General features: G+C 42.5%; 1 protein-coding gene across 1 annotated transcript; it reads right to left on the reverse strand.

The window, feature by feature from the left end:
* Nucleotides 1–1,207: 1,207 nt before the first annotated feature.
* rps6kc1 (ribosomal protein S6 kinase polypeptide 1) lies at nucleotides 1,208–25,119 on the reverse strand. The gene is made up of 16 exons (XM_037086628.1): nucleotides 24,927–25,119; nucleotides 23,760–23,795; nucleotides 22,522–22,642; nucleotides 22,085–22,200; nucleotides 21,911–22,004; nucleotides 21,770–21,823; nucleotides 21,232–21,654; nucleotides 20,176–20,300; nucleotides 19,322–19,420; nucleotides 16,634–16,681; nucleotides 15,900–16,032; nucleotides 12,466–14,115; nucleotides 11,106–11,195; nucleotides 5,513–5,595; nucleotides 3,837–3,932; nucleotides 1,208–2,863 (listed from the first exon to the last, which is right to left on the reverse strand). Exons 1-16 carry the CDS (start codon nucleotides 25,026–25,028, stop codon nucleotides 2,762–2,764), a joined length of 3,372 nt encoding a protein of 1,123 aa, XP_036942523.1. The 5' UTR covers nucleotides 25,029–25,119; the 3' UTR covers nucleotides 1,208–2,761.
* Nucleotides 25,120–25,144: the final 25 nt, after the last annotated feature.

Below are 25,144 nucleotides of genomic sequence, written 5' to 3' on the forward strand. Positions count from 1 at the left end.
TTTGCATTAAGTCCACATCAGACAAGTCTGAATCATTAGCGGAGGGACCTCTTCATGTACAGCAGCATTAAATGTGCTTGGAGCCATTGTGAAACACATTGAAGTCACATCTCACATCTGCACTGAGCAAGATTGACAGGTTTCTTCTCTGAGCTGAAGTGAACCTCTCGCCCTGAGTGTGTGTGTAATGAGAGACAGGTCTTATGACAAGCACTAATCAGCCCAGACTCTTGACCCTGTGGCGGTGAGGCTGACACAAGGGAATACACCCCGACACTGCTAACAACTCCCCCGACCTGTGCGTGTGTATATGAGCAATGTGTCGTTTCAGGTAATGGAGACAATGGGTGAGTTCATGTTCAGTTCAGTCAAACCTGTGTGTAAATTTACTTGAAAATGTGATTAAATTCTGATATGAAAAGTTAATTAAATCAGTTTTTAAGGGATTGTTATGAAAAGTTCATCTTTATCTGAATCTGTTCAACCAACTTAATGATCTCTTCCTGTATTCTACTCAAAATGAGTAAAAAGGAAAACTGTAATCAGAAGTGGATGTTGCCTAAAGCAGACTTGGTTGGGGCAAGCTGGAGGGTCAAGTCTGATATTGATATCTAGGTTGATCATAAGTTGTTATATCGATTATTTATTAGAAACGAGGGGTGGAGGTAACTATTTAAAACTACACAAAATACTGTAATTAAATTATTTTTTAAGGGTATTCTTTCAAGTCTGTAATTTTACCAGTGCAAAACTTTTACATTGCACTGTCATCTACTCAGTTACTTTTGAAATCATGAGTGAGTACTGAGGACTATTTGAGTTAAAATCTTAATCTGCGTTTTGTTGCCAATAAGGTTACGACAATAACTCTGACAACTGATGATGCATTAAACATCAACTGTTTATTGGAACATTTTTAAGACTGGAAGCTGGTTATAGAATAACTGTTCTGCAAAGGGGCTCATGTGTATCAATGAGTGCTTGGGAATTCTCATGCTATGTGTGTGTGTGTGTGTGTGTGTGTGTGTGTGTGTGTGTGTGCTGGCTCATATTACTGTCACAGTGACACTCAGTGGGAGTGACAGTGGCTTTCTAGGAGTATCATCAGTCCTGCTGATAAGACAGGCTGTAGCCTCAGAGCAAACACACTCTCAGCTCCTTACACACCCATCAGTAAACCTACAAAAAGAAGAATCACTGCATGTACTGATCCAGGTTTTTTTTTTTTTTATTGTTATCCAGAGTGCACTGACAGACCAGTAGAGACGTACAGCACAGACAGAAAGTGAGCATTCAATAGAAAACAGGAAATCGGATCTCACTGTGATGTTAATGTCCTAAAAAGGGGTTAATATGTGGAATATGGACCTGGCAATTTACAGAATCTGTCAGTTAAACATGTATTAATCCGTAGTGAAGTAAAACAGAGTGCAGCATCAAATCTACAAGTGTCGATTATCTACATGTATTGTTAAAGATGCGTTTGATATATGCTCAGGAAGCGATATATGGCCTGTAATGTACCCATGAGAACGATTACCACATGAGTCAGTCGTTACTGATATTATTAAAAATCAGCATTAGGATCTGCGTGGCGTGTTAGCGAAAACAAACACAATGAGATAAAAACAAAAAGGATTTGATTGATGAGGCAGTAAGTGATTGACATGTTGGGACATGATCAAAGCTTCCAGACCTGGGTGTATCTCTCACTCAGCACAACATCCTTCGAAAAAGTATATTTACATGACGTTTCATTAATTATTGTTCGATAGGGTTTTTTTTCATCGCATTAAATATATCACATAAATCATATTCTCACATGCAAAATATGCAGGGTTGTTCAGTGCAGAGAGTTTCCTCTGATACTCATTTAAAAAAGAGATCTGTTTCGTTATTCTTTCTTCCTGTCTTGAATGAATGAGCACATGAAACGCACTCACTGTCCATGCCCTTTTACAGCTATAATCTATTAAATAATTCAGTCGTAACATACCTAAATTCTTCACTAAACAATAAACTCTCTACCTTAAAATATTTTGTTCATTAACCTTGCATAGTGTCCATCTCTGTTACCGTACGTGGGCTGGTTGGCAGTAAAAGTGGTTGGGGGGAGAAAAAAAAAAACAAGTTGTAGGAAATGAGATCTCATTACACTGCAAACCCCCCACATCAAATAAAAAGCTCAACCTGTCCCACTCACAGCTAATCTCAATGGGCTCCATGAGGAATGACAGAAGTGTAATAGGTGGATACAAATTGTGTGTATTGCACATGGGTCTTATGAAAGGCGACTTGAGTCTATGTCAGAGTGAATGGGAAACATGCAGTACTCGGTGGATGCAGTAAAAAACACACAAAAAAATGTCACCTCTCAGTCGTGTCATTTTGGCTTACAGCTACTGTACGAGGAGTGCAAAAGCAACAATGTCGTAGTGGATCATCACTCACTGTAGAAATTATTGCACCACACGTTGTTGTTAAGTGTTCCCTGCACCAAAAACATTACACAGTAAAACCTCTATGAGATAAAGACATGAGCGATTTACGAGGAAGGTCATACTGCTTCTTGGCAAATTCCATACAAAAACGAAGTACATGGGGACTGAATGGCCGGTCACATAATGAGAAATATATGCAGAAATGCATTTACTGTATTTACTGTATTTATGTGATCAGTTTGAAAAGGAGTTTGTTTCAGGACAGCCAGTCTCCAAACATGCAACTCTGGTTTTTCCCGCAGTCCCACAACGCACAGCGTCTATTTTGGCCAGTCCACCCTGGCAAAGAAAGGGTGTGATTTGATATCATCCACGCCCCCGACACCTGCCCCAAGTCTCTCCATTGGGTTGTACTGGAGCAGCTGCACAGGAGGATAAGACAGAGACCAAGACACAATTATGATTCAACAAGCAACCACTAGCAGCTTGTTTATCCAGTGAGCTGATGTCTATACATACATTTACAGTCGAGAGCCATTGTAACTCCAAAATGACACTTTGCAGCAACACAGAACATCTTGTTTGTCAACTTCCTTCATCATTCACTAAATCTCCCAGAAGTCACAGCTGATTTTACAACGTGACATACACAAGTGGCCGTACATGTACAGTACACCCTGTAGTATAACCAAAGAAGAGCACAGCCAGCCAGTCAGGAGGGATTGCAAGAAGTGAAGATGTCAGTGTGTTTACTGGGGAAACTACGGGTCACAGTTCCCATTATTAGTACAGCCAGTAAGCAATGGAGGAGAGGTTGGAAATGCAATGCTGGCAAGTGGACCAAATACATTACATTTTCTACTATAACAAAGATCTGGTTATTTTTAGAGATTTTATGCAGAAACGTTTCATATTGTATTATAATATGAAGATGGAGTTTTTACCACTGGGATGATTTTTCCTTTGCTGTACTTTACCCTGTCAGACAATGCTGTCTTTTTGGGTGTGTCTTAAAAGTTCCTGTAGCAGGTCATGCCAACCCAGTTCTTCTAGTGTGTTCATTTCAAACAGACCACTATTTTCCACTTCAAAAATTGGGTTCTAAATATTACGTATATGTATTTTTATAAGATCTACATGTACAATCCAGTGAAAAGATGCTGGTAACTTTAAAACATCAAAATTCAACAGATTTTTGCTTTAACAGTATCATCACGCACCAATCCTCATTTAAAAAAGCAGTGAATTAGTTGTGTTCATGTTTCTTAATGCAACATTTGTCAAGAATAGATGGCAATACAAAATTATCATCAAATTGTTTTTGGTTAGGCCGCTCAATTAATTCCTGTTCATGAAATGAGTGTTAAAATATCAACACACTGGACTCTCTCTCACCTGCTCCAGCAGAGATCTGGCCTCCTCTGAAACAGACTCTGGGATGTTGAGCGCAGTGTGGCGACCAATTCCTGCTGGATGGCACCGCAGCAGTGACTGTACAGAGGGAAGGAGGGGTGGAAAGAATAGATAACTATCAACGTAAACAAAAGAAACCCTGACGGACAGACACACTGACACCCGCAGAGCAAAGGTCGACATGAGAGCAACGGGACTGGACAAATAGGAGGAGACCAAAGAGCCCGAGCACCTGAAACAACACTGATCGCCCAAACTACAACAAAGTAGTGAATTAACTACTGTTTGCTCTTTCTTGGAACTGCTGCGTGAGTCAGAGAAAGAATGACATGTTTATACATTATACATCGATTATACCAACTGACGTTACTGGAAGGGCGAACGGTGAAGCAGCAGTTTGTTTTTGGAGTAAATTATGACCAGTTCAAACTGTCAATTACAAGAAGTTGTTGCAAAATAAATAAAAAAAAATCTCACAAGTGAGAGAACGGGAGCACAAGACCTGCAAGTGCTTTTCCAACCGCAGAACATAGCCCCATTGTTAGAATAATTGACAATAATGACGGTAATCACCGCATGTTGCAGCAGCACATGTTTCAGTGAATCTACACGGACAAATTGAAGATGCTACGACAGGATGTGCGCGGTAAGAGAAAAGTCAACTGCCTGTGTGTTGTGTTGAGAGACCCTGTGTGTTTTCTCCATCAGTTAGGTCGGTTGCCTCGCTCTGTCTCTCCTGATACGTGCTGCAGGAGTTCTGGCTGGGTTCCTAGCCGCAGTCAAGACTGCTCCAGGCAAGATCTTATCCTGCAAGGATCAAGAGACACTGTGTGTGCCTGCGTGTGTGTATCCTTGCCAGGCCTGTACCCAGACATAATCATCAAAGGAGACATCTGTGTGACTGACTTGTTTTTTCCAGGTAAGTGGGTGTGTATTGTTGAGCATAATAGCACTAACCTAACACCCCTGCTCAATGCTTGGGCCACTGACGGGAACCACTGATAGCTGATATGAAAATATGCCCACTGGCAATCAGTTAGAATTTATTCAAATTTGATAGACAATAAAAAATTGACGGGACGCTCTGCACCTGCGCTGGATGTCATGTGCGTGCGAGTGTTTGTCCTTCAAGAGAGCGGCAAGTTATAATTAGCATGTGTACACGCACAGCATATCTGTTGTCTTCCAAACAAAAAAGCCTCTTCCCTTCCTCCCAAGCCTGTCTTAAAAGACTGTCCCTCGCACAGCGCTGATCCTGGACCAGCCGAGTTCCAGCACCTCGAGAGCTGCCCTGGTCTTCACCTTCCACGCCGACCTCGGATCGGCGTGCTCAAAGAGCCCAGCGCTACTCCAGGAGCCAGCAAAGAGGGCCCGGGGAGAGCTGACCCCCTGGCCCAGCAGATGGAGCTCAGGCTGGGGGAGAAAGTCACACCGACACCCCTGGCACTCCCCGAGAACCAGAGTAAGAGACGGCAGCCAAGACGCACCTCACACACACAACACAAACAAACTCAAACACATAGAGAGACGCACGCACAATCGCACACAACCTGGCACGACCATAAAGAGTGTGAGAGAGTTGAAAGCCAAGACACCTACAGACATCCCACAACACCTTAGCAACAAAGATAACATTTTTTTTGTACTTTTTGACTCACCATGCCTGTCAGGAGCTCAAACAGGATGGCGCCCAGGCTCCACCAATCGCAAGCTGCCGTCTCCTCGCTGATACCACCCACCTCTGAAACAAGGGAGAAAACACTGAATTAATCAATAAATTAGTGAGAAGAAAAACAGCTTATGTGTTGAGGACAAATAATCAACTAGTGTTGGACGGAAAATAAGAAAATAAGCTTTGAGGCTAAACGCAAAAGACCTCTTCCATGATTGCACCATTTAAGGTATCCTGCTTTTACGCCCTCAACATTAAACACAGTTTCAGCCTGACATCTTGGATTATTTAATGTTTCATTGAATTGACACAATCAATTCCAAAAATGAGCACAAAAACACACGGACACAGTCGCACACAGACACACACAAACAAGTGTGTGTCTCATAAAAGGGCGATTTGCATAATAAAAAAGCAGTTAAATTGAGGAAACCGTCTGCTGCAACTTCACACCATCTGCATGACCTGACCTCGAACACAAACACACGCTCGTGAGACACATGCACTCGCACATACACACCAAGAAATGTAAAGCAGGAGCAACTGAGAACAGATAGTATAACATATTTGTTCAGTTTTCTTTACCTGGAAATGTTCTGTTTTTGCTACTGAACACAAACAACACAACAGAATTTACAGACAGACAGATTATATTCATTATTGATTCATCTGCTGATTATTTCTCAATTTATAGATTAATGTTTGATCTTGTGATTTTCAGTTTACAATAAAGAAAAGAAAAGCAGCTTGAAATAGCCATTTATAAAAACATTCACTGATTATTAGAGTGACAAACTGTTGCAGTCTTAACACAGCCACTGATGACAGTCTGACATTAAGGTTTTTGTTTTACAGACATTTACCATCTCTCTTCCTTTTCTACAAAGCTCTTTTTTGGTTTTGTGGTCAATCTTAAATTGAGTCAACCTTTAAAACACACATGTAAAGACTGCCAAAAACCCTCTCGAGGTGAATATTTCATTGGTAGCTCAACCACTTTCTATCTAGAACCACGTTCTGCGACATTAAGATCCACAACCAGCCTGTCAGGACTGTGTTTAAGTAAGACACAGAAACAGAGAGTGATGCTCATTTTGCTAAAGTCAAAAGTGTATGTGCGATAGAGGAGAGTGTGTGTGCTAGCTTCGCTGGGTACCAGATGGCCTCTTGTGCCACTCAGCTTCCCTCTGCTCTGCTCTCTCCAGAGGGCCGGGTCCCGGGGTCACGGCTGTGTGTGCCCAGAGACCAGGCTCCTCAGCTGGGGGAGCACAAGAGACAAAGACCCCCTCAACTCCTGGAGGCTGCCGGGAACTCCAGGGGGCTCGCGCGGCTCTCTTGCCGCTAAGGTTAGAGAGGGCTATGATACGCGCTGCGTGGTTCGTATACACACGCACAAACACACACTTGCGCAGCCAACTGAGCAACCGGTCTTCAGGGCTCCCCAGGACTACTGTTTTGACAGCCAAGGAGAGAAGATCGTCATTGAATGGACTAGTGATACCTGCGCAGTTATGAGCTGGAGGGAAAATACTGGACACACACACACATAAACACGCGCGCACACGTCTCAGAGCAAGGTCGATGTCATCACAATGGATTAATGTCTAAGGAGCTGCAGGGAGAGTACAGTGGAGCTGGCTACACTTACCGCTCTGTCAGAGCGAGGCAGGGAGAAAGGGAGATCGAGAGGAGAGAGGATGGGAAGGGAGAATTAACTGCATCCACGGGCCATGGGTCATTCAAACTGCACTGTTACACTGTGTGATGTGTACATGTTAAACCATACCCTCCATTTTATTTCTTGAACAGCGTTTGGAAAAAAAAAAACCTTTAGAATAAATCACGCGAGGGCAAAGAAAACAAAAGGATACCGAGAAGTTCAGATGCAACAATACAGCGTGTTCACCTCCTGGCCTCTTCTTCTTCCCTTTCCCCTCAGCAACTGCAGTTCCCTCCTGCTTTGTATCTTAATCACACTCCATCTCCTCTCCCCCAGGGGCCATAAGGAACTTTCTCTGTTCTCCTCTTAGACCGACTTCCCTAAAAACTTAACCGAAAGTCATTGTTGAAAGAGGAAGTGAAGTGTACGCAGGTAGGAAGTAAGGAGGCATCCGAGTGTGATGTTCCAAGACTTTGGTGTGTGTGTGTGTGTGTGTGTGTGTGTGTGTGTCTTGATATTCAAAAACAAACCAAAAACAAGACTATGATGGATCTTCATGAGGGAAGATAAAACATATTCAAATAAATGAAGCAGAAGTACTTTTCGGGTGCTTACTTGAAAAGCTTTTCAAAACAATGAGATGACAGCTCTGTTAAAAAAGGGAACTAACTGTTATCTTCCATGAGATCACACTGTGGACCAGCAGGTTGAAGGAAAAAAAAAACAAAGCAGCGAAAGCAAACAGCTTGTATTCTGATGAAGTCCTCCGTAACTGGCTTGTCACCTCAGAGGGGAAGAATATTGAATTTCCCTTTTCTTAGACACTGAAGACAATCGGTTTTGGCATTGCTTCCCTCTGAGCAGAACAATCAACAATTCCCATTTCTGCTCAAACTAGGTGGAGTCACACACACTCGGCTTGCTTTTTTTTCCTTAATAGAGAACAAAACGTCAGCCGTGCGATGTTTATGAATAATGACGACACAGTGAGAATGTAAATAAGCAGAAGTGCAGAATAAATAGATTGAAACCCTGCCGCAGTATTTTCCAAGTCCACTCCCGTGTTATTTGGGTGTGAGTGTGTGCGTTTCAAAAACATGTTTCTCTCCTTCTTACACACACACACACACACACACACACACACACACACACACACACACACACACGGTCACAGCAGGCCCCCTGCTAGCTTTCTGGCAAACAGTCATAAATCTGTCATCAGGAATGAAGCCATCGCTGGAGCTGACCCTGTCTGGATAAACAGCAATACATAACAAGGGCAGGGGAGACACACACTCACTAACCTCTGCATTAGAGTGTGTGTGCGTTTCACAAGTACATACATCTGCAGATACATGCGCTGACCATATGGATGGTTTGCGGGTAAATATAAGGAAGCAGAATAGGTGACAGTCATCACTTTGTAGTAAGTGTACGCCTGAATTTTCAACTATAACAAATGAAGGGGGACATAAGAGACACATAAGAAAAAGAGAAAAAGTGCCAGTGGTTGATTAGCAGTCACTCAAAGGATGTAGAAGTGGTACCATCGCTCAACAACAGCATAACACTCCCCCTGCTGGCTGCTAGTATGTATTACAGAAATTGATCCGCATGGGATCGACAGTCGTTTAACTAACAAGACCTTTCTCACCTGGGCTGAGGTCAGTTCAGCTCCGGGCTTTTATCCCCAACATTTAACACTTTTTAATGAGCACCTTCTCATCTTTGCATTATTTGTGTGAACTGAATATAAATGCCACCTAAATGTGATTCAAAGAGCACTCTAATGATTTTTATTGCGTCAGGAGCTGCTGTAGATGACGTACAACTAATATGTAGAGCCAAGTTCCTCCTCCTGTATACTTTATTATACTTGAATTAGTCTTTAACCAACCTACATGTACATTTTACAGCGCTTAAAATGTATTTAATTAAACAATGCACAGTGTAGTTGTTGGGAAGATTTGTATTGATTGCTTTTCATGACTGAAAAAAACGAAGAAAAAAATGGTCATTCGTGTTTCTGTTTAACTTTGTTAACATTTACAGAAACCTTCCCATTACCCACCTTTCCTATTTGGTTAGGGAAAGAGTGTTTACCAATAAATATTTCTGAGTTTGCAATGTTAATATCTTAATATTGTAAGTCTTACCTTTCTTAGTTTGAATTTCTTTTTCAAAACTATATGTTACACATTTAACTTGTAGATGTATTCAGTGATATCACTTGATAGCACCATAAAGCTGCTTAAAGCTTCTCAAATCTGAGTATTTGTTTAATTTGCTCAGTTTCATGTCATTTTAAAGTGAATATCTTCCAGTTTGTTGCCTGGTGCTTGGAAGCAATATGATATTTGAGGACAGCAGTTCTCAAAAATAATCAGTCAAATATTTGATGTGGAACTTAATTGTTGATTATGGTCGACCAAATGAAACGGAACATTATCTTCTGTCTTTTTCTGTGTTTAATCATTTACCATGATGTAAAATATATTAAAAAGTGCTAGTCGTTGTAAGACAACTTAATACAAAAATGTTACATATTATATCTTAAATTTGAACAACAAATGCATTATTAAATAGACAAGATTTATTAGTGTATTACATTTTACCTTTCAAACCAACCATCCACACTCATAAAATGGTGTAAAACATCTCTCACTGCTTCTATTAACAAGAATATTACTGCATTAATTGAACAATGACTTAAGTGGCAAACATGTCTCAGTTCAGCACTTAGATTTTACGCTACATTATGCATAAAGCTCCTTGAGCTGAGCTTTACTCCTGTGTCTTTAGGTCATCTACTGCTGGCCACTATATGCCTCTATGAGCTTCTATTTCCATTAGTAGGCTTTTAAACAGGCTGTTGCTAAGGGAATAAAAATGCACACTTTGGATATTAGATAGAGCATTTGTTGCTTTCAGATTTATTACAACAGTGGCATACTGTATGTTCTAGTCACAAGGAGGATTTAAATCTGAAGTGACCTTCCTGGCTAGAGAGAGGATGAATATGAGTGATAATATAAGTGCGTGGGAGAGCCAACGGGTGTGAGGGCCTCTGTGTACGTCTCAGAGTGTTTTCAACCAACACTTATAAATCCTGCATATTAAGAATCACATAATTAAACACATCATACATAAGCCAGACAAGAAGCCGTGTGCTTAAAGTGGCAACATACTGGAAAGTATCCGCCTATAGATGTGAAATGCATGTGCACACATACACACACACACACACACACACACACACAGAAGTGCTAAGTAGGGACATGGTGCTGTAGTCTAGCAGCAGTTTGTTTTAGGCAGCTTGTAAACAGCATGCCAGAGCTGCCACAAGCCTGCTGGGGGCAACATATGGGGTTACCGCACCACTGGCTCACTGCTGCACAACGGCACACTCTACAGGACAAGGAGAGAGCTACAACTCGATCCAGCTTTTCAAAACAATGACAGCAAGAAAAAATGAACAGATATTTCTAATTCGTCTTCAAGATTTTATTCTGAGCGTTATTATAATTTGGAATACGGCTGCCATGATGAAGAGGGTTTGTGTCCTTTAGATGTGGTTCTGTTAACCGCAAAAGATCAGACGAACAGAATGGAAAAAGCACCTTTGCATATGGATCTGTGTCCATCTCTAAGATTAGAGGAAATCAGTGTTCATCTGTTTCTACTGTCAAGAGCGGTTTGTGTACACTTGGATTATTCATGCCTGGCTATGAATGAGGGTTTTGTGACCATGGGAAAGTGGCCTACTTATGGCCCTGCATGCCTGCATAGAATTAACCCCACATAAACCTCCCGACTGACACGCAAACACACAAAACGAGGTTCCCAATTAATTAAGAATGAGTGCTTAATACAAACCAGAGAAAATAAAGTGTGTGCAGCATGTGTATGCGTGTCTCACCTGGTGCACAGTACATATTGGCAATGGCCTCTTTGTCACAGGACTCCTCCACGTCGCTCCAGCTACAAAAGTAGGTAAGCTGAACATGACCTAAGGAGACAGGAAGAGAAGAGAAAGTGTTAAGTTTAGAGTTCGGAACATTTGCCTTGTGCTCTGTCTCTCGCCGACCACACACAGTCAAGTGTCACTCTGACTTTTCAAACTGTTTACTCACCTTTGGAGCACTTCCTTCCTCCGCTCCTTTCTGCCTCTCCACATCCCTTCGCGAGCTTTTCAAGCACACAGCCCCTGCGATTACTCCTGTTTAGCGGCTACCCGTTAACGCTATCATTAGAACTAATGGTGTCATTAGGTAGCCGTGGCCATTAGCCTGGGCTAGCCAGACTGATGCACCACACTACGCCGTTGATGGGCCCTTTAGAACAATAATTACCGCCGGGGAGACGAAAACAGCCACTCAGCTAATTAGACGCTTGTTGATAACGAGGTGGAGAGAGATGATTGTAGGACGACAAAAGAAGAAGTTGAGGGGGAATCTGTGACCTCCTGGTAAAACAACACTTTCTCCTCTGGAAAATACTTTGTTTCAGTGAATAGATCACATCATGGTTGACTGACAGAGACAGTACCACAAATACGATCTGCTCTAAGAAAGGAATAAGCAGATTTCTTAACTTCATATGTTAAGTTTTCATTTTCTGCTGGAGAGCAAAATATTTTACATGCACAAAGTACCACAGCTTTAGTAGGATGTGATCTAATATTTGCTGGAAGTGAAATATGAGCAGATGTTGCCAAGGGTCTATAGAATTTTTATTAGGTCTTTATTGAACTACTTACATCTGAAATGCTTACGGCGAATCTCTCAACAACTAATAGTACTGAAATTATTGCTCAAGGCTGCAGCCTCTATTTAGCGCATGCATTTTTAATTGATGTTTTGTGGAAATTGGGATTAAAGTATTCACAAGACAATCTGAAGATGTACTTACGCGACACAAGCTATCAAACTTGCGGCCATTTTTTACCAATAGACGATGATCGTGATCATGAGTCTAATAACAGACCAGGACAGGAAGGGCGACATCAGCCAACTGTCCCTTCCAAAGTCTGAAAGAGTCAACTTGACAGGCGAGCAAGTGTTGAGTACTTATAACTTTGTTATGTCCATTATCTACATTATCCCAACCACAAAGTTATATTTAAAGTTGGGTAATTTCTGTAGGTAATAATCTTGTACAATCTTTAAACGTCATTTTTGGGGTTGGACAGAACAAAACTTCTGAAAATATTCTCTCAGTAATTCTTGTCGACAGCCATTTGTAATGAGAAAACACCCTGGGAATCATGGTGGTCTTACCTTGGTGGTCAAGCAGGATGTTGTTGGGGTTCAGGTCTCGACAGATGATGCCCTCTTGGTGCAGAGAATCCAGGGCTGTCACCATCTCCGAGGCCCAGCATCGTACAAACTCCTCCGGGATACGAGCTTGGGATGCAGCCAACGACAGCTCGTCCAGCTCCGCGAACAGCCGAGATACTTCTTTATCAAATTCACTGCCACCTGTATTACTAATAAGTCTTGATGATTCGCCATCAAGTCCTAATAAAGTATCTATCGCTGCACAGGCCTCAGTCCTGTTTGTGGCTCGGACAGATCCTGTCTTGTTGCCACTTTGGTCTGGAACCAAGTCTGTATTTACTTTTGTACTGGCCTCTAGTTTCTCATTAAGCGAGTCAGTAACTGGAAGGTCAAGGGGAAGGTCATTATTTTGGCATGTGGGCTGAACCACCATTTTGTCAGAGGCCTCTTGCCCAAACGCCAAGCTGCAATCCTCCCACAGTGAGTTGAAGGGAGAGGAAGATGCAACACTGGTGTCACATGTTGCAGAAGCTGTACACAAAGATGACAGCTCCTGCTCCAGTACCTGGTCCTCCTCATCCTCAGTCTGGCTGTGAAGCTGTAAGACATCAGGCTGGATGAACTTCTGTGGAGAGGCTGTGGCCTCAAGGCCCAGACATACTCCTGAAGACTCCAGTTCCTCCTGTAAAAATTCCACAGTCCCACCCATTACAGGCAGGTTGACCAAAAGGTCTGGTGGGTGACCCTCATCCTCAATTACTGCATCTTTAAAGGAGATGACTGGCACTGATTCATTGGAGCCTTTATCACTACAGTCTAAGCCCCAAAACTCCGAGCTGTGGCCCTTGACCTCCTCAGGAAGATCTTCAGTGATGTCTGAGCCCAGATCAGATGTAGAAAAGACAGGGATGGGCTTTAGAGAGGGGTGCCGCTCTCCTAAATCAATACAGGCCACCTCACTTGCACTGTCTTTGCTGTCGATACGGAAGAACTCCATTGGCGTGTGCTTGGACTGGTCCAAAGACAGAGGCACAGCAGGGGATGGCAAAGGACTGAAGACTTCACTGTGGTCCTGTCCCTCGCCCCGGTATTGCTCATTGTCAAGAGTGTGGCCGCTTTTGTCAGACGACTCCGTGAAAAAGCAAAGTTCCTGAGAGCTGATGGGCGAAGAGAGGCTGTCGTTGCTAAGCAGCGAGCGGCTACGTGAGGAAGTGGTGGTTGTCCCAATGGGCACTTCCAGTGACAACATTTCCGTTTCACTCCTCTCTTCCTCCTCCTCTAGTGCATCTGGTTCTACCTTCTCCTGTTCATACTCGTTGCAAAGAGTCAAATAACTGTTGGTGCACTCTTCTTCTGAAGTGACTCCTGAGTCTGGCTGGGCCCCAATTTGCTCAATAAGTCTGGGGGGAAGAGCAACTTTCTGAGGAGACGTGATGAGGTTCTCCCCTTGTTTCTTCAGCCCTGAGACAGAATCGGACAAAGTGGCTGGCCCAGAACCAGAGCTGGCTGAACCTACATCCAGCTGTGGTACAGTGTGTTGTGGAGTATGTACAGCCGCTGTATGGCTCTTCTGGATGAAAGGGATGTCAAAGCTCTCCTCTGGGCTGGAATTACGAAGGTATTTTGCTATGTGAGACCACAACTTCCCACCTAAAAATGAAGCAAACAGAGCAATAGAGACACAGTCAAAAAAACAGCAGTAAACCAATGTATTGAGAGGACCACTGAAGAGTTAGAGAGAAATCTGTGCAAATAGATCAAAGCACACTTCCACTGCTACCAAGAATTTTTTTTAAAACTTACCTGTTTCAATGGGGGAACTTTGATCGAAATTTAGTACCTAGGCCGTAGTTTCTGTGTTCTTAAAAAGTTCCTGCTTCAGAGTAGTGAAAGTTGGTGATTGGCCAAACACCATGAGTTGAATGCCTGGTTTCCCATTCAGCCCCGTGGGCTTTGAGCATCAAGCAAACAAATAACCATCAACTACTGATTTTTTAGAGGTAGATGTCTTACACTTCTGTCCATGAAACATTTAGACACATATCTGATGCTGATACCATTTCTTTTTTCCTTTTAGTTGATTAAGTACAGTACACTACTTTAGTAAATATGCCCTGGCACCAGGGAAATAAATCTTTATAACAAAATGACGTGACTGTCTTTAAAGGATCCAACCCTTCATCATACCAACTTTGAGAGGGCACAAGCTTGATCCGACAAATGTATGTATGTGACTACCAGCCTAATTAAAAGAATTTTTCAGTAGCCTTATAAACTGATGGCAGGGATGTCATGAGTCAGCAGCTCGTGAACTTGCCATCGCAAAAACTGATGTGACATATCGGACAAACATCCGCACCTACTATCGTGGAATATTATCTTATTTGTCATTAGTTTCATAACAGTCAAAATTCTAATGTATGGCTGATATATCGACGCATCCCTAAAATTGCATCAAAACCAATTATTTTCTGCTATTGCTCAAATTGACCTAATACTCGAAGTTCTTCAGATTTTATGGAAAAGCATTGGAGACTTTTAGTTCCTGACTTTGGTTTCTGGGCCTCCTTAGTCACTGGACTATTTGGATAAAAGGGTCATTAGTTTCCACTTAGGAATGAGTAACCAAGGCAAACAAAAACAGTTATGACTGAAGCCAATTAGGCGAAATGGGGCTGGTGTGTGTGTGTTTTAGGTTGCCAGTGTAATGTTAGCATTTTGACTTCTCCCTGTCTTACACACACACGCAGATACACACACAGCTGTAGTGTGAGCAATTGGAAGCCAGCATCTGTTGTGTGTGATGAGAATGGATAGGGAGTTCTCAGTGATGATAATGATAGCGGGGCAGCTCGATGGCTTAGAAAGTAAAACCATCCACATGTTGTTTTGTCCAATGTCACTCAGGTCACTGCCTCCCTCCGTCTGCCTGTCTATCTTCATTCAACCCATCAGCGCACTAAAGAAGCATAAGGAGCAACCCTGGGCTTTCTCAATCACAGAGCTCGGATGTAACTGGAGTGAAACTGTGCTTGGCTTTATTAGATCATGTTGAACAGCCCCATATGATATTCAATACTGTCCACTAATATTAGCGCAGGGTGGTTATAGAGTGCGCCAGATTGAATAGGTTACAGGGCATTAAAAAATATGGCTGCGTTTCATTGTACGCACTCACCCACACACACAAGCGACACACACATCCTAGAGTGAGTGGGATGTAAGGAGGCCCAGGTGTTGGCATAGCTAATGAAGCATGGCGCCACCTGGTATTCAGAATAATGACCTGTGACACACACCCATCTCTATCAAACATCTGTCTGGAACAAGGGCAGAGAGAAGAGAGGAAGAGGGATCGGGTGAAAGGAGGGGGAAAAAACAGTTGGAGGTAAAGAAGACAAAAGAGGGGGATGGAGGGGCACGAGATGTCTTACCTTCGGCATACTGCAGCAAAAGGAAAACCGCGTCTTCAGAGAGGATGAACTTCCTCAGCTGCACCATGTGGGGCAAAGAGTGAGGCATGATGGTCCTCTTCGTCCGCCCGCAGTCACTACTCTTCCTCAGACCCTGCGACAAGACGGGAGGAGAAGGAGGTGAGAAATTAGAGGTGGACTTTGCAAGGAAGAATGTGTATTTTAGGAGAAAAGGGGGAAAAGGACTATTAACCCAAATGGTGGGAGGGCAGGAGATGAGGCGAAGGAAGGTGAATGTTTTAGTTTGTGCGTGGAATAAGTAAAAAAAAAAAAAAAAGAGAGGGAGCGTGGCGAAGGAGAAACCTCCCATTAAAGAGGTGCCAGCTATGCCCCATGGCAACCCAAAGTCACTGGATTCATCAAGCCACATACAGCGCGTGACTTTAACAGAGCCACACAAATCTATCAGCGCTACACGTAAAGTTCACATTGGCCACGAGTGTGTGTGTGTGTGTGTCTGTGTGTGTGTAGGTATGCATGTTTGTGTGTGCGCACGTGTGTGTGTAGTCATCTGTGCCTGCGCTGTGCGTTGGCATCTGGCACACGTCTCACACCTGAGAGCAGAGGAGCTGACAGGGACAGGCCCATTAGAATCAATTACACCGGTCACACACAGGGGCTTCTGGCACACTTCACACTCACACTTACAGTCAGGAAGACACACACACACACACACACACACACATTACACTTACTTTCAGGATGAACGTCTCTTGTGTTCTCTTGTCCATGACCAAAAGAACCTGTGATGGAAGAGTGCCATTAATTGCCAGGTATGAACAGACATACACAGTCTAAGATGATGTAGTGCTCGTGTCCTCCAGAGCAGTGTTTTTCCAACGACAGGGTCAGGGCACACATGCGGGTCACGGCAAGATAAATGTAGGTCCCTAAATTATACGGGAAAAATTGGCATTAACACGCCGACTCCTGCTGTGCGGTCCAAACCAAGTCCCAGCCACGTAACAATTAGGGTTGCACAATATGGATTTCTTACAAAGGATACAGATAATTGATTATCATGGCTTCACAAATAGTCAATACTGATATCATAACAATACATTTCACATTATTTTATTTCATCGATAACCTGTTGTTTACGAACACCTGGGGCTAAGTTAGATGTAGTGAGGAAAGATGGATGATTTAATGCTCCATAGCTCTGATCAGATTTGTTGAGTTAAAACTGGTAGACTTTTTTCCTCTTCTCCGAACCCTAGTGGAACGTGAATTGCAAACCTTCTCTGTGTTAACTGACAGATGCTAACCAACTTCAAAGAAGGTTCAGTTTGTAAAAAAGCTGATTTTTGAGTCTCATTTGCAACTAGTCAAATACTGACGCTTCATGATGACAGTGGACCTGACCTACATTTCCAAAGCATCAGTTTTAGACATGTTTGGAATGAAACTAAAAAAAATCTACTTTCGTACGACGTGTACCTCTGTATGTTCCTTTGTTTGAACACGCTGTGCTTGTTAAGTCAATGAAATCAATTAATAATACATTTATTGTATTATTGGCTCTAATTTATCAGCTCCATATATACCATGCATCCAACATAATAACTAAAAGAAATGGGAGACTGGGAGAGCAAAAACATGGGGAAGAAACCCCCACAAAAAACGGAAAACAAAAGGAAAGGTGAAAAAAGGTGACATTTTTAAATTATGAATTGAATTGATTAGTTTACAAAGGATGTTTGATTGCCATAAGAAAACTAATAATAAGCACTTTTGATAATCTCATTTTTAAATAATTTGTCATCAGAAATGGCAAGAATCTATTGGGTCGATTTTCTCCAATATGATGACTTTTTTGCTTTTCTCTTCAAATTATTATAAATCCATTATCTTTAGATTCTGAGGATTGAAGCCCCAATACACACAAAGGGCTATATGAGCAATTGGCAAACCACACAGCTGATCATTCATATTTACGTTCATAAGTCAGATGCACAAAGGTCTCTATAGAAATCTGCGATACTAAATTTTTACATTTTGGAGCACGTGTTTCTTAACAAATATTTCACTGCGGAGCTGTCCAGTACCTCATAGCAGACACAGTGATTGTGAACAGTGGAATGTCTAAATCCCTATTCATCTGTAAGCTCCTCTCTTATTTCACCCTCTGTCTCTTCCTAACATCTCTATTTCCTCCCTCCTTTCCTCCGACATCTCCATTGCTCTTCTGCTCCCTCGCTGTCTCAGGGGAGAGCTTGAGCATATGTGTGTGAGCCGGTCTGTGTTTGTGCGTTGCCGAGTGCGTGCGTATGTTTTGTGGGTGCGTTCTCTCCATGTGACCCTGGTGGGGACCAAACAGGTGCAGGCTAAATGGATATGAATGGAGCTGTGAGTAAACAGAGTGGCGGTGCTAGCCAGGGCGCTAATATAATTAAGACACAAACATCAGGGAAGGGGGGAGGTGGAGAAGAGGGGCAGCGAGGGGGGCAGTAGGGTGAGGAGCTCTCTCCATCTGTCCCCTCTGTCCCCATTAAAAGTGAAAGGAGGAAGGAGGAGGAGGAGGAGGAAGAGGAGAGGAAAGTGGAGCCATTTCTGCATGGCGCGCTTTCCAGTTATTTATTTTTTTTCCATGTGTCTGATTTGTTTCAAACATATTGAGGATTTTGCGTGCACCTCTGTAGAGTAACACATGTTAGTGTTGTGTCAACATTTTCCTTGGGGTTTTGTGTGTGCGGAGGACGAGCATCATTGATTCAATGTTGTGTGCCGCTCTCTGAGCTGCTTGCCAAGTCATTTCATGGCTGAGTGGTGAAGTCGCTTCCCCGGCAGCTGGTTGAGAGGACCAGCAACCTAAACTGACCTTGTGGTAGTCATAACTGACGCTAAGCACACACACACACACACACACACACACACACACACACACACACACACACACACACACACACACACACACACACACACACACACACACACACACACACACACACACACACACACACACACAGTCCTTACCGTACCATCCAGTAAATCTATTATCTTTTATTGCTTTAGATGAAAGAGATGGTCAAAGAAGGAAAGGACACAAGGAGAACTTTGAAGATGGATACCACCTGCATTTATCTGAGCTTGGCAATTATTAAATCGATGACTAGCTGTCCAATATAAGTGTAATTACTTTGTTAAGACCGTGATTATTTATTTATTTCCTCTTCTTCTGTATATGCTATGATATTCAAGGAGAAATTTCCAACATCAAGTCAAATAAAGTGAAACGTTTGTTTTTAAATCTACTCAGTTACTGTCTGAGTCTTTCTTCACTCTCTTGAAAACAAATTAGCCACTGTGATTTCAAATGACACAACATTAAAATGAACACAAAATGTGGATACAGGTTGCAAAACTTGTGATGGTAAACTGACCTTATCTATGACCCCCAACACCCTGTAAGCTCTCAGCTCCTCGGATGGACTCTGCTGACCTCCCCTGCTGGTGGTAGCGCAGCACTGTGCCCCCAAAGCCTTGGACAGAAAGATCATTTTATCATTAAAATATTATCACATTCATAAAGTATTGTGGCCACTTGAAACATGTCACCCAAACAGTCAGTGTCAGAGTCAAAAGATATATAATATTAAAAAGTAAGCATTCATTTGTGTTGTGACTTTTAACCCGCAATCATTGTTTTTTCTTACCCTTTAGGTGCAGCAGACACAAGTTTTCTACACATATGATTATATAAACAACTTGCAATTTGATATGACAAACATCTCGCAGTATGAACCCCTAATGTTCACTCTCTTTTAGGTACAGTATCTACAACCCTTTCAGAGAAATATCTACCACAGATGCTAAATGCTACACTACATCAACCAGCTAATGTCTGAGTGTACAGTGAGTTTCTAGAGATTTTTAAAAACAGCTGCCTGCTGCACCCAAAAATGACAATACAAGACTGTGAAGCTTGACAGCTAAACAATGAGCAGTAACTCACTACAAAGCTCGGGACAGCTGAGGGGAGCTGCAGATTCACTTCATCTTTTTCAGCAGGTTTATCACTGACAGTAGACTGTCAATGTGTATTACAAAAGCCAAGTTGAATATTTTTCCATTACAGACTTCCTGTGATGTTTTCATCTGTGATATAAACACCAAAAGCACTCTCATACACTGCCTCAAGTGGTTTGAGGACTCTGGCGGATGCATGCATATGAAGCACATTTGCATAATCCAACAAAGTCATCACACGGGCCTGTGGCATTTTCCTCCCACTCACCACTGTCTGTGTTGACCCCTGACCCATATTGCTTCTCAGATGCTGACTGGATATCTGTTCAGCACGCATCAGATACTCTGCGGTCTTCTTCTTCACTGACTCCCGCCGCGTGGGACTGGGCTCACCTGAAAAGGGTTGAGAGAGATCAATAATTTGTCTTTACGAGGCAGTTATTGTTGTGCTGCATTGAAAGCTTCTGTACTGGCATTTTATTTACTCACAAAACAGCATGTCATTACTGTGGTAAACGAACAAGCCACAAAGTAAAAGTGATGTCTTTTGGTTAGAGTCCTTCAAAGGGGTGGAAGGTAAGGGTCATTGGAACAGACTCTCAGCAACACTTGAGAATGTCATTATATGACAAGATCCAATCACCCATCCACTGTCTTCACCCCCAGCTACCACCCACCTGCCGGCACTCAGCTTAAGAGTATTTAAGTACTTTAAGTGCCTGTAAAACAACCAGAGCCAGAGAATCTGCAAACTTTTGAAAAGGGTGTCAACAGGTATTAGACACATTTATACTTTTAATTACCAGTTCAACACTGACCAAGATTGAATTTCGACAAATTATACGTTTTTTTTAGTTAAACATTGCAGATAGATAGTATGTTTGTGGTCTCATACAGAGGTACAACTCTCGACAAAAGAGCTTGAGGCATTTTGACAAAAATAAATTAAAAGACGGATAAATGAAATGAGGTGACACGTTTGTGGTACTTAAGATAACGCAAATTAAACATCTAAGACTATTCCATGGCTTTAAAGAGTTTTGAGACCTTTATAAATTGCCGTGTCACTGATGCACATGTAGAGAGAAGTAATAAAAAACAGAATGAAGATATGAAAATAGAATTCTATATGAATTTGGCAGGGCTGTATCTGCATTTAAATAACTTTCCCACTTACCTCTAAATTTGGGTAACTAGAGTAAAGCCTTCACAACAAAAGATTCGAAAGTAACTCTTCTAGGAATTGTGTTATCTAGTAGTGGCTCTAGGGTGGAGAACTTTTCTGCCCTGACAGAAAGGTTACTTATCTCTCTCCTAAACTGACCTTGCACTCCTTGCAGCAGCAGGTCCACTCCACTGCGATAGCAGGAGAAAGCTGCCTGGAAGTCCTGCTCTTTCTCCTTCTGTACAGCCAAACAGATGAGCTCACTGGCTCTGTCTAGGTAGTCTGACTTCACGTCCTTTGGGTTGCCACCACTAGTTTTCCTCAGACTGCCGGAGAAGAGCGGGGTCCGGCCTGGCCAGCTGACCTCTGGGTTAGGGGCTGAAGAGGAAGGGACTGAGGCGGGAGATGGCGTGCGGCGGTCGTGCAGGGAAGGCAAGCGAGGGCTGCAGCTGCTGCTAATGTTAGTGGCTCCCCCCTGTGGCTGGTTTGGGGAGGTGCGGCCTGAGGCCATGCCATCATCCAGCCCAGCCAAAGAGTCTGTATCTACAGCCAGGGAGGTCAGGTCGCTGTCACTGGATGGGCCTGGGGACAAAAACAATACTAGGGTCAATACAGACATTAAATCTGCGTATGATCTGACAGGATGTATGACCTCTAATGTGGGTGGGGGTTATTTTAATGCATGAACAAACTTTACCTCCATACTCAGACGTGATCGTCAAATCATCTGCACCGCTGATGTCTCTTTGAACTGGAAAACATGTGCACACATCTCTAAGCAAGTGTGAATAAACAGTCACTGCAAATTAACAGAAAGATTTATTGTGTGTAACATTACCGTCAGAGCTGCAGTCAGATAAACTGTCTGCAAGAAAGTCAGAAAAGGGCTCAGCTGGTCCGATGAGCTCTGAGCCGTCGTGGACCTCACCTCCCTTTAAAAGAATTAAAAACACTGCAGTCCATAGTCTCAGTGGGAGTATGTTTGTGTTTCTGCATGTGTTTGTTTGGATACCTTGAAGAAATCTTGGATGTGCTGACTACTGTAGAGAGCAGGGATATTAGCGGAGAACTGTAGCAGATCCTCGGAGCACTGTCTTCGTTCCTCAATTACTGAGTCATCAAAACGACCTGCATGTGCATCCATGGATAGAAAGATGCACACACACAGTGAGATTGTCTTCCATGGGATCATGTCAAATCACAACACTGAGCTGCCTCTAGGGGGCAGAGTCATCTATACTTCTCCAGTGGTTCAAAGGTTCAGGGTTTATAGTCTATCACTCTAACAGTTTTTCTTTTGTCACTTCAGAGATGATCATTAACACTGACAATCAAATGTTCAGTAACATGAGAAGTCATTTTATACAAAAGAAGAGCATTTGGTGCCTTTTCCTCTTTATAAGGGGCATATATTTTGACACAAGGAAAATGTGGGGCTCAGTTCCTTACCAAAGACTTTGGCTCTGGCAAAGGGAGGAAACAGCTCCGACTGGCCACATACATTCTTGTGTAGCTGCCAGAGATTTTGATGAAGCTTCCGGAAATCACTGTATCTCTTCCATACTGTTATCTACAAAGGGAAACAGAGAGAGGACAGATAGATGAAGATAGGGAGGAAGAGGAGTTCGGGCATCAGTAAGTTTGTGTTTAAATCATGTGAAGCTTCACCAAATGGTTCATATGAAATGTTGTTAAATTTTTTAAAACGTCATTGAAAGCATTCCATACTCTGAAACCACAATAAATCAATGTCAGCTGTTGCTCCCCTGCCAATACATCAAACAATCCGACTCATATAACAAGTTTAATGACTCATCTCACCCCTATCTTGTGAAATAAAACTTAACACAAACCTGGATGATGCAGTTCTTTACTCAGTGGGATAACGCAAAACATACATGCCTAACGTTAAGATGTATGTCCAGCCTGCTGCTGTGGGAAAAAGTGGACTGAGCACCACTTCCGTACAAGAGGACTGCTCGATAATAGAGGTATGTGTTTCCACACAAAAACTCCTTCACTTCTCCTACACATGCGGTAATTGACATCATGCCTGCTGCATTAGAGTGCTGGTTCCAGGCTAGACTGCATTCCTCAGTGTCTGTCAGATGTTAGAGTGCGTGCATGTGTGTTTTTATCAATAGAACAGTAAGGGGAACAGCTTAATGTGTTGTGACACCTTTTAGAGGACAAAACAGTTGGTTCGAGCTCAGATGTGAGATGCATTCCTTCATATTCAATCTGTGGATAAACAGCCTTTGCGTCAATATACTGAAGGAAGTAAACTCTGAACGAAAAGAGATGTTAAATAGACAAATACATGCAATAAGAGGGTAATAATCAACCTGCTTTTGCCAAATTCTAAAATCTTGTGTGTACAGAGGTGGATAAGCAACATAAAGCAACACACAGATAGCTTATACTAAAAGCATAGTGCATGAGTAAACTCACTTTCGGAAAGAGAGGCAGAAAGTTCAGCTGGTACGGAATATGTATATTGTTGCTGTTTCAAAGATCCAGAATTCAGATATGTATTGACACATTAATATCATCAACACACTACGCTGTAGGGAAAACTCCTTACAAAGTATTCCATCAAACTCTTGTCTAAAAAGAAAATCAACTGTCTGCCAATGTGATGCACACTCACAAAGTCACAACATAGAAATAATGGCCACATGTCTTACCTCTTGGACATCCTCTGGGTTTTTCCTGGAGATTATCTGTGTGGAGGAAAAGGAAGAAGAAGAAGAAGTGGAGAACTCAGGACCACGTGAATGACTTTCATAGTGGTTTTGCTGCACAGACTTTCTTGTGAGGCTGACACAAGTATGAGGAGGGACACGGCTCTGAGTGTGACAATGAGTGCATTATATAGTGGGATGACGGAAGTCTTGAGTAGAGACATCACCAACACTCCTAACAAGCAGGGTGGAGGAAAGACAGAGAAAAAGACACTCAGCGTGTCCTTAATATCGTATTGAACTGGGGGTGTGCCCCTCTTATATTTGTAAAATCACAGCAGGCTGCTGGTAACTGGACATCTGACAGAAACATGGATCAATGATTGGATATTTCTACTCATTTCATCATCAAAAGACTTATTTCTCCATTCTCACACTTCATCCGTGAGTTGATGCATATTGTGAAAGGAGACAGAGGTCTAATAACGTAAAGTCGAGTTGTCCAAAACTACAACTGAATTGTTTCCGTTTGATTTTTCCTCACTTCAGACATTTCCAGGGTATGTCAGCATCTGACTCTGTTAGATTGTAACAGGATGTTTCAGCCATTGACATCAAGATTGTGAAGTTATTACAGGCTTTAACATTTCTCGATTTGCAACGTTATTTAGCGTTACATATTTAAAGGTATTTCTCGAACCTTGCCTATACATACAGTAACAATATGAACCACATCTCTGGTTAATGTTAGAGAGAGGACAGATTTCATTTCGCTGAAAGCTCTAACATTTGCTCCTTCTATCTTAACACTTACCAAGCTAGCTAGTTAGCTGTTAACGCCAGGTTAACACAGCTTTTATGCCGGATTCAATCACTCTGGCTAATTCTGCTAATGTAAGTTAGCATCTAGAAAAATCCCTTGGAGGTAAAGAGAAACCAACATTTTAGCATATTTCAGCAACATATTATGAGCAAGTCTGAATGTGTCTGTTAGCTCCATCATCTGTGTTTACAAAAGCTGTTGCCACGGCCAGCCAACCCTCAAGAGGTTTAAGTAACGTTACGTGTGTTTGCATCACATTAGCTTGATTAGCACAGCTCGAGCTACAAAGCTAGCTACGGCTAACAACAGCTAGCGTCAGCCTTGTTGTCAACCCTACATTTACTTACCCTTGCGGTGACTTTGTACACAGTGTAGCCTTTCTGGTGTTTCTTAGGATCCGTGACAGTATAAAACCGAGCAAGTTCTCCTCTGTCCCGCTGCGATATCATTCTGATATTGACAACATTTCCAAAGCTACCAGCCGGCTAGCCGTACACATTCATTCTCTGACAGCACAGTGACAGGCAGGCTAATACGTCAGAGCTCCCCCTGGAGGACAGCCAGT

The sequence above is a fragment of the Acanthopagrus latus genome, chromosome 22 (genome assembly GCF_904848185.1).
Source record: "Acanthopagrus latus isolate v.2019 chromosome 22, fAcaLat1.1, whole genome shotgun sequence".
Classification (NCBI taxonomy): Eukaryota; Metazoa; Chordata; class Actinopteri; order Spariformes; family Sparidae; genus Acanthopagrus; species Acanthopagrus latus.